This window comes from Herpailurus yagouaroundi, unplaced genomic scaffold (assembly GCF_014898765.1).
Source record: "Herpailurus yagouaroundi ecotype Mexico unplaced genomic scaffold, PumYag 186, whole genome shotgun sequence".
NCBI classification, from domain to species: domain Eukaryota; kingdom Metazoa; phylum Chordata; class Mammalia; order Carnivora; family Felidae; genus Herpailurus; species Herpailurus yagouaroundi.
This window is the reverse complement of record NW_024412417.1, coordinates 14,654,668-14,665,156: the sequence shown is the minus strand read 5'-3', so window position 1 is coordinate 14,665,156 and position 10,489 is coordinate 14,654,668. Positions and strand designations below refer to the sequence as shown.

The 10,489-nt window shown below is 36.6% G+C and overlaps 1 protein-coding gene across 1 annotated transcript in view; it reads right to left on the bottom strand.

Moving 5' to 3' along the window:
• Nucleotides 1-723: 723 nt before the first annotated feature.
• The window catches only part of DCAF13 (DDB1 and CUL4 associated factor 13), a 27,923-nt gene continuing 18,157 nt past the window's right edge, over nt 724-10,489 (bottom strand). Inside the window, exons 8-11 of the mRNA XM_040494168.1 lie at nt 8,484-8,648; nt 3,513-3,648; nt 2,177-2,340; nt 724-1,483 (exon numbers count right to left, since the gene is read on the bottom strand). Coding sequence (XP_040350102.1) covers nt 1,396-1,483; nt 2,177-2,340; nt 3,513-3,648; nt 8,484-8,648 — 553 coding nt within the window. The 3' untranslated portion in view covers nt 724-1,395. The remainder of the gene's footprint in view (nt 1,484-2,176; nt 2,341-3,512; nt 3,649-8,483; nt 8,649-10,489) is intronic.

Here is a 10,489-nt window from a genome sequence, read left to right as displayed (position 1 = left end):
ATAGTTGATCTCTTCTCAGCTTTAAGAAAAATATAGTAAAATATTCAAGATACCCAAGAAAGCATAAAAAATAGAATGAGCACACAACTTAAGAGATGACCTCAGTAAAAGGGCTGAAGTCCCCTGTGTATCTCACCCTGACTGTGTCCTCCTCCCACGCTCGGATATTGATCTTTATCATCCCCGTGCGTTTACATTTTTACTACAAATGTATGCATTTTTTTTTTTAAGTTTATTTTGAGAGGCAGAGAGAGCAGGAGCGAGAGAAGGGCAGAGAGAAAGGGAGAGAGAATGAATCTCCAGCAGGCTCTGTGCTGTCAGCACAGAGCCCAATGTGGGGTTCAAAGTCACCAACTGTGAGATCAGGACCTGAGCCAAAACCAACAGTCGTACACTTAACCGACTAAGCCACCCAGGCCCCCCCATATATATGCATTCCTGAATGTATATTTTTGTGTTTTTATTTTTAAAATTTTTTTCTTATTTTAGAGAGCGAGAAAGAGCGAGCATGAGGAGGGGGAGGCAGAGGGACAGAGAAAGAATCCCAAGCAGGCTCCATGCTCAGCATGGAGCCAGACATGGGGCTTGCTCTCACGACTGTGAGATCATGACCTGGACCAAAATCAAGAGCCAGACACTCAACCAAATGAGCCACCCAAGTGTCCCTATTTTTGTGTATTTAAAATAAATCTCTACTTAAAATTTCCTAAAATTGAGGTGATATATATTCATAATAGAGTTTATTAAACTACAATTTTTAAAAAAACAACATATGGCACAAAGAACTATTTATGATTTAGTAAGATTGAAGAGAAATCATTTAGCAGAAGTGGATCAAAGTTATAATGCTGAGATAAAGGATGTTTTATTATCTTGACCATAAACTGTAATTATTATTTAAAAAGTTATATAAATTCAAGCTGATCATCTTTAAGGTCTCAAAAAGCCAAATACAAATAAAACACAGAAAATTAATTGAACTGAAAAAAGTTCTGACATAATTCTTCCCCATGTTATGTGTAATCATAGGAAGAATCATTGCACTAATTATCCAAAGTAATATTAAAGGTAACCAAAGAGATGTCTGGTCTTGAATGTAAATTCAAACATAGAGTATATCTATAATAATAGGTCAAAGTGAAAGTATATCTGCATTTTGTAAAAGGAATTAAGTTAGTTTGCAAATACTGTATTCTTCAATGACATAAGAAAGAAGATCAAGAATAAAATGTCGGACAGTCTTATCAACCAGGCCACCTTTCAGGACAGTTTTTACTTCCTCTACACATGTAACTGAACTGTTCGTTATTATTCTAGAGCCAGTATTTTTATTTACATTTGCAAATCAAAGTATAACAAATCATCATGTATCAGGATCGGTAGGAATACCAAGTGTTATTTCACAACTGCCACTATGTGTTTCTTCTTCTCCGACACAATCGATACAGATCCAGGCTTGCTATGTTTGAGACGATTCACTTCCCTAGAAATAAACAAAATATACATATATAAGCAAGCTTATGAGAAATCACCTTAACCAAAAAAAACTGTCTCAGAAAAATCAGTCTTTTCTTTCACTAAAAAAATCCCTGTTGAAAAAAAATGTTTTCACAACCAGACTGGGCAAAAAGTACCTAGATATCAACTTCTGTTAACTTATTTAATTGCTTCTCTTATTATATAACAGTGTCCTTTATATAATTCTACGAGGAAACTGGCGGTGGGAGCTCTGCTTTAGATCCACAATTCTATGATGAAGCATATCAGAAAATTTTTATTTAAGAAATGGGTGCTATGAGTTCTCTGCATTCTTTAACTTGGAAAATATATAATACCTCTTAATTACAGCTTCATTAGAAATCATTTTTTAAAACATGATTTACAAGTGTCTCTAGTATGAGCAGAAATGCTTATTTTGATGGAATTCAGTTTTACTGGTTGCCCTTTCCACATAATTTCAAAACTAGGTAATGAAAATTCTCTGATAATCATTGCTTCTTCCTTCTACCAGGAAAAAAAATAATAATAATAAAAGCTCAGGGAAGTGTTCAAAAACATCTCTAATGCATAACATCAACTATTCCCTCGAAAGGCAGGGTTTGGTTTATTTTTGGTGAGACGAGAGGGGGAAGTTAGAAAAGGGTACTGAAATAGAATCCAATGCCCCAAATCATACTTTCGTCGACGAGCTTCTCTCATGATGCGCTGTTCCTGAATCTGACTGTAGATGGATTTTGGTAGATGTCGGTGACGAGCAATGCGTTTTATATGAGGATGATGTTGAAATTTCTCTTTCAGTTTCTGGTTATAATCTTTGGCTGCTTTTTCTCGTGATGTAAGCTGGAAAAATGTATTTTGATAATTCAATGAACGCCGTGTTGTTTTTCTTCAAATAACAAAGCTAGGAAGCACCCTTTCCTACAAAAATTAAACTTCTAGGACATGCAACCGAAATTGCCAATGTAATTCTACCCTTTACGAGGTCAGGTTAGAAATATCATCTCTGCTAACACTGAATTTCCTTTTGGGCAGTATGTACAATGTAGACAGATGCCACCAAGTGACAACATCAGTGCTGAGGAAGTAGGGCTGTGTGGACCACTGAATTGGACCTTCTCTAGACATAAATAACATAGAAAAAGCTCCTAAGTTAATCCCTCAACATTTTGCGGGGGGGGGGGGGTGAAAATAACTTCTGAACACAGGAAAAAAAAAGCATTCAATTCTATAATAATAAGGCTTCATTTAACAATGTTAAGGATGATATGATTTAAAGGAACTTACAATGAATTGAAAACTAGGCATAGTATAATACTTCCCAATCATTAAACCTAAAATAAAATTGTCTTTAAAAGCCGTTTATCATATCGTGATTTTCCTATTGGAGCTAAGGAGAAAATAGCTCACGCTTAACCTTTCCTTTTTAAACTCAGTATTTGTTGCTGATATAAACACCCTGAATGTTTCTAATATTAAACATGAAACATTTAGAAAAACATCAAAAACAAAACAAAAGCCAACCAAAACCCCATAACCCAGAGACAGCTAGCCAATGATAATATTTGTTATTGCTTCTTTCAATCTTTTTTTTTATTGTCTGAAGCTTTCTGTATTTTTTTTTTGAAGTTAGCGTTTCACTGTCTTTGATATTAAAAGACCTCAACAGGGACTTGAAGCATTTGATGCGTCTGATTACTATTCCTTTAACAGAACAGGCATTCTCAGTTCTAACCTTCTAGTCTCTACACCTTCTCTCCTCATCTCAAGGAAAAAACAAAGAATCAGGAAGGCTCAAATATTACCAAACATTTGAATTAACAAAGGTCTCTGAGATGCCTGTAACATGAAAAAAGTAAATCTCAATGCAGCCTTGTCTGTTTTGTTGCTAACATTTTTATCACAACTACGCCAGTTTGATCTAAGTACTTCAAATAAATTCTCCTTACAATATAACCATAGCCACTAAATTAGAAACTAGCTTTACGACAATGAAAGAAAATGGGTTCTCTTACCACACCCAACTTTTCAGAAGCATTAGCTTTCCACAGACGAATGTTCATTTCATCAGATCCACACATAATATATTTGCTGTCAGAAGTCCATTTTATACAGATAACATGTTGCATTCTCTTTGTGTGATAGACTTCCCTACAGAAGAGGAATTAAGGTAAAATTAGGATTTTGATACAGAGTTTCTTTAACCACTGCCCATCAAGTATCTGGGTAGCATTTCTGAGTCTGAAGAGAATATAAAAGGGAAATTCAAATTAATTTTTATGTACCTTTACTGAACTAATATAACAAGGTTCTATGCTAAGTGCTAAGGAGTTAGAAAAAAAATTCTTGTCCTCAGAGAAATTACAATCCAAAAAGAAATATAAATATAAACTAACTAAGCAAAACTAGATGCCCAGAAAAGTTCACAAAATTACTGAAGACTGATAACACAAGTAAAATATGTTGAAGCTACAGTTTTTTAAAAATAAGAAATCAGGGGCGCCTGCATGGCTCAGTGGTTAAGCGTCCGACTTCACCTCAGGTCATGATCTCGCGGTTGGTGAGTTCAAGCCCCGCATCAGGCTCTGTGCTGACAGCTCGGAGCCTGGAGCCTGCTTCAGATTCTGTGTCTCCCTCTCTCTCTGGCCCTCCCCCCGCCCCCTCAAAAACAAACATTAAAAAAAAATTTTTTTTTTTAAATAAGAAATCAATTATCTCCCTCCTTCCAAATCAATGCGGGTAAACAATCACTTTTTCCCCCCATTTTACTGGAAAATAAAATAAATGCAATGGCATTCAAAGAGCACATCCTTATACGCTGAGCCTAATGTCTGATTTCTGTTTTGGTCAAACTGTTTAAAAAGCTCACTTAAATGAAGTAAGAGTGGATGATTTCCATGTGTGAACAGAAAGGGAGGGTTACAGAAGTGTCTGATGAGTTAAAAATCATTTAGTAAATGGAGATGTAAAATATCATACCTATCTGGAAAGGCTGTGAAACATGCTAAGTGAATTCACAGAAGACACTATATTGGGAAGTGTTGAGAGAGCATTAAAAAACAAGTAAAAGACAGGGTCAGGAAAAATAGAGGCTTTTGGAGAAATGAATTTTCCACATCTGGTTTAGATGATTCAAAACGCAGACGAGTGAGAAAGGAAACAAACTCAGCATACTCTGCACAGAAAAAGAATACTCATACATGATGACCAGACTAAACAGAATCCAGATTTATAAAAAATATCTGAAATACACTCACAAAACTAGTTTTTTACACTGTTTCTAACGGAAATGTTTTAAGCACTTGAGTGAACATATACAGAAACCCTAAGAAATCTATTTCTGAAAGGGGAAGGACAGTTAGAAAGAATATCCTATGAAAATGAAAACTAGAGGAGATAGACTTTTTCTTCTCCCTCCAATGCTCTGCTTTTATAAGATTCAGTTCTCATAATCTCACCTATTTAAGAGGTTCCTTTTTTCATTAGCAATATAATGAATTTAAACGATAGAAAATTCAATCAGGCTTCAGTAACCATTAAAAATAATCTCTTCATGTATTAGACCAGTCAAATCTAGTGATTAATTACTTAACCAAAATAGATCCTCTTTAATGGTAAACTATGCAGAGTTTTTCTAGATTTGTTTATGCATGTTTACGAAGCTCACTAAATGTGATACTGTTAGGAGATAAATACATTTTAAAAACTTATATTCTTTAGTATACAGTCAAATTATGCCATGTGAGGGGTGCCTGGGTGGCTCAGTCAGTTAAGCATCCAACTTCAGTTCAGGTCATGATCTCACAGTTTGTGAGTTCAAGCACCGCACGCTGATAAATGCAGAGCCTGGAGCCTGCTTCAAGTTCTGCGTCACCCTCTCTCTCTCTCAAAAAAAAAAAAAAAAAAAAAATTAAAAAAAAAATTAATCCATGTGAATGCCAGTCATTTACTTGTTTGCTTAGTAAATATTGAATGAAATCCCAACAGAAGCCTAATTTTAGGGCACCTGGGTGGCTCAGTCAGTTAAGCATCCGACTCTCGGTTTGGGCCCAGGTTATGATCTCATAGTTCATGAGATCAAGCCCCAAGTCCCGTGTTGGGCTCTGTGCCAATGGCACGGAGCCCGTTTTAGATTCTCTCTCTCCCTCTCTCTCTGCCCCTCCCCTACTTGCTCTCTCTCTCAAAATAAGTAAAATAAACTTTGGGGGGGGAAAAGCCTGATTTCAAATACTGACGTACCTGTAGCTTTTAATAATCTATTAAAAGTTTACTTTAAAAATACACTTTAACCATTTTAAGGTCTTTCAAAGAAAAACATTTTAAAAATAAAGATTCTTCAAAGCACTAGCTATGTTATTTGAGGGTTTGTAATGAACCAGATAGAGCAGACTGCAGAATTAACTCAAACTAGCTTTTAAGCAGATGAAGGCAAAGGTCAGAGGAAATACCACTTACATCTAAATCCAACAAGTAGCATATACTACCACTGTGATTACAAAAATCTCCAAACAACATCAGTAGACAGACAATTCCCTGGAAATGGGGCATAATTCCTTACTCCATACAAGTCTGGAATTACTTGAGCTTTTCAGATAGACCTACATTTGGCTGCCCACAGTGGCTTTGCAATAATTCAGCTTGAACTCAGCTGCAAGGGCCTTGAGATCATACGTGTCTAAACATCCTCAATGCTCTTTGTCTTTCTTGTTTGTTCTTTTCCCATTCTTTGTGCCTGTTTATTCATCATGTTAGAAAAGTATTGTCCTACCACCTTTGGAGGTTCTGATGCAAAGAAAATAATGGAAGGCCACATTCCCTTGCTTCTTGGTATCTTCTAGGGATGTAAGAATAGAAACTATCGGCCCTGCCTTGGGCCTGACTGAATAATCCCAACAAACCATTCATGACAGTCTGCAGAATATCAAGTTGTAAACGAGGCAACAGCCATACAGAAACCAACACCAGGAGTTCTACAGTGGAGAGGATGGAGTGAAGATCAAAATCATCACAACACTCTAGTCGATATGCTTTTGATTCAGGCATCTTTAATTTTTTTTTTTATTTTAAAGAGAGAGAGAGAGAGAGAGAGCAGGCAAACAGGGGAGAGGGGCAGAGGTGGGGAGAGAGAATCCTAAGCAGGCTCCACACCTCAGCACTGAGCCCGGCGCCGGGCTCCACGATCCTGGGGGATCATGACCGAAGCCAAAATCAAGAATCTGACACTCAACCGACTGAGCCACCCAGGCATCCCCAAGCACCTTTTTAATCAGATACACAATGATGATGACAATGATATGCTGGTAATCAACGATACCAAAAGGGTCAGGAATCAGTATGGACCCCACAAATTACAGGGTAGAAAGATGCAACTATCGCAAGTAAAAACACCAAAGAGTTAAACAAAGCAGGCTGGCTATCACCAAAAAAGGTGTGGATGAGTTGACTGTCAGGAGGCATTATCTGAAAGATCTTTTGTTTCTGAAACAAGGCTGGGACTAAAGTGAAGCAGCTGCAGTACAGATGCAGGGCTGGCACCTGCACACCCCTAACGAGTACCTCCTTGAATTCTGCACCGAGGCACCTCACTCAGATGCGTCCTAGCGCTGACCCTACTGGAACAGAACAATGGTGAATCAGGAGAAGGACACAACATGCCTCTGAAAATGAATGTCATTCTTTCAAAAGACTCCAAAAGCTTCAGCACTGTAGAAGCTAGGCTAGTTATCAGCGGAAGTAGTGATCAAAATTCTCATCACTGCACTAAAATGGTGAGACTTCTCCAGACTGTGTCATTACAACACCAAAGTGAATAATCTCTAGATTTTTTTTAAGTGAAGGAAGGATCCCCGAACAACTCTGCTACCATCAATCTTTATGAAGCTGGGTAAACTGCTCTACCAGCTCCACGTTGCTGTCCTCTGGCACAAATCATCAGCTCCCACCCTCATTACACACGTTCTGTCTTCTTTCCTCTCCCAGATTCCATCACTCCTCTCCTTTCCTTTCCTACCTCCAATCACTCTGTTATCTTTCAGCAAGTCCATCTTCTCCCTACTGAGCTTGAATTCCACTAAGCAAGAGTAGGACACTCAATCAAGTATACGTATAGATGTCTATGTATGCATGTGCTGTATATATATATATATATATTTATATGCTATTTTAGAGAGAATGTTCACTTGGATTAATTTTAAATCTCAGTATCAATATTATTATTGTATCAAAATGCAGTCATATCTTCACATGTGAGCAACACCACTATACTACTTTATCATTTTTTTACAACTTTATTTTAGAGAGCATGCATGTGTGTGTGAGTGGGGGAGGGGGGTGAGAGAGAAAGAGAGACAGAGGGAGGGAGGGAGGGAGGGAAGGAGGGAGGTGGATAGAATCCCAAGCAGGCTCCGTGCAGTCATTGTGCAGCCTGATGCGGGACTCGATCCCATGAACCATGGGAACATGACCTAAGCCAAGATCAAGAGCAGGACACTGGCTGAGCTACCTAGGTGCATCTTAATTATCATTTAAAACAAAAAAATTTTTAAGTAATCTCTATGCCCAACATGAGGCTCAAACTCATGACCCTAAGATCATGAGTTGCATGGAGCCAACTAGGCTCCCTAATTACCATTTTTTATGGGGAAATTTCCTCCAGCTTAATTGGGTTTTGCTTTGCATATGCTTCCCCAACACATATAAAGCATTACCAAAGAACAAGAATATGCATGAAAGTGCTTTGTAAACCACAGCACACTATACACGAGGCTATTATCTTACACAGGAAATTAGGTTTTCTATTCCATGAAAGAAATTGCCCAGTAGGCTTTTTGCCCATAGATGACACAGTGCAAGCTGGTATCCCAAGTCACAATACCTGGGTTGAATTCTACCCTATACACATAACCAAATAACCTTTCAAAAAAGATAAAGGACTGATGATGAAGACAAGAAAAAATCAAACAAATGGTTTATTGGTAGTCACATACCTGCTTCTACTTTTGTCCACAGGAAAGATTCGAATAGATTTATCAAAACTAGCAGACACAAACTCTTTCCCAGTCGGAGAATAATCCACATCAAGCACCGCAGATACATGATCCATATGTACCATTACAGGAGTGTCCAGTGCACGCATATCGAAAGTATATAAGCTGTAAAAGAATTTTTAAATTATTTCATACAAGTGTCTATAAAGAAGCATATGTGGTACTAATGAAACTAAGACCATTAGCCAAATCACGCACATCTAAATATACAGCCTCTTTACATGGAAGCTAAGGGATTGGGAAAAATACTATCAGTTTTTCTTATTCCTTAAGATTACACTTAAACACCTTTATCTTCATAAACATAAATCTCATTGTAGAAAATGTGAAACTTTCAAAAAAGTAGAGTACAAAACCTACCTTTAATTCCACCGCCCAGAGAATATCAGTTAGTGCCATGTAATTACATCTAAGCTTTTCACCATGCTAATATTTAAACACATACTTTTAACAAAATTGATAATATTGTATAAAGCTCTGTAGTCTCATATTTCATGTAGCATATTATAAGCACTTATGGTCACATATTATTTAAATAAGTTAGAATATAATTATTTAAAAATTTATTTAAATACATTTGCTTATAATTTGTTAATAAAAAATTTCCAACTTTCAATTTTAAATAATATTTCAATGAAATACCAGTATTTGAATTTTTGAAATTCAATCTTTGAGTGGAACAAACTTAGTTAAATCTGGACAAATTCCTATAAGTAAATTACTAAATCCAAAAGCAAGAGCACTTTTAAGATTTTTAAGTTGACAAAACATTTCCAATAAAGTTCCACTTTTATTAGTGATACGTAAGAGTGACCATGGCTTTTCCAAAGGGCATACTAAAATTAGAAAACTATATGCACGGTTGGTTAAAAAAAAAAAAAAAATCATGATTTTCAAGATTTAAATACCCTTAATCAATAGCTAAAAGAATAATGCTTCAAATGAGCCAACATGCACAACGGACAATAATAACAGAGCATTACTGTAGTCAAGTTCCAAATATCAAAACACTTCAAGATGCTAAGATTACTGAGCAAAAGTATGAGGAGAAACAGGATATCTACATAATTTCAAAGTATCTCCCCAAAGATAAATGTGAATTACAAAAGGAAAAACATAGTAACTTTACAATGCAGAAACTTGGCAGATACCACCCTAAGTGATCAAGATCAACACCACCGGTAATTAGAGTGACATCATGTACCCCAAAGTGATGAACCAAGAAGGACACATCAGTTTTGTGGTATTCTTGCAAAACATGCAAAATCTCAATCTAAATAATGAGAAAACATCAGTAAGCCCAAATTAAGGACAGTCTACAAGATAACTGACAAGTAAATCCTTTTCAAAAGTACTAAGGTCATAAAAGATTGGGGGGATTGAGAACAGTCACAAACTGAGCAAAGGAGACATGACAATCAAATGCAGTGTGGGATCCTGCACTGGATCCTAGAATGGACAAAGAATATTAACGGAATGACTAGTGATGGAATAAAGTCTGTAGTTTATAGTACTGTACCAATATTAATTTCTTGGTTTTCCTAATTCCATTATGGTTATATAAGATGTTAACATTAAGAGAAGCTGGCTACCACATACCATTTTTGCAACTTTTAAATAAGCCCAGTATTATATCAAAATATTTAAAAAATTGATGTAACACTTCAAAAAATATTTTTTTAACACAATTGTTGCGAGAAGTCACTCATGCTACTGACAAAATATCCCCAATAACATAAAATTCTCAAGAGACAAGTCATTGTTCTTTTTTAAATCTCTCAACCATAGTGCCAGGTGGCTCAGTCAGTTTAATGTCCTACTCTTGAGTTCAGCTCAGGTCATGATCTCACAGGTCTACCTCTGCATTGGGCTCCATGCTGTCAGCCTCGAAGCGTACTTGGGATATTCTCTCTCTCTCTCTCTCTCTCTCTCTCTCTCTCTCTCTC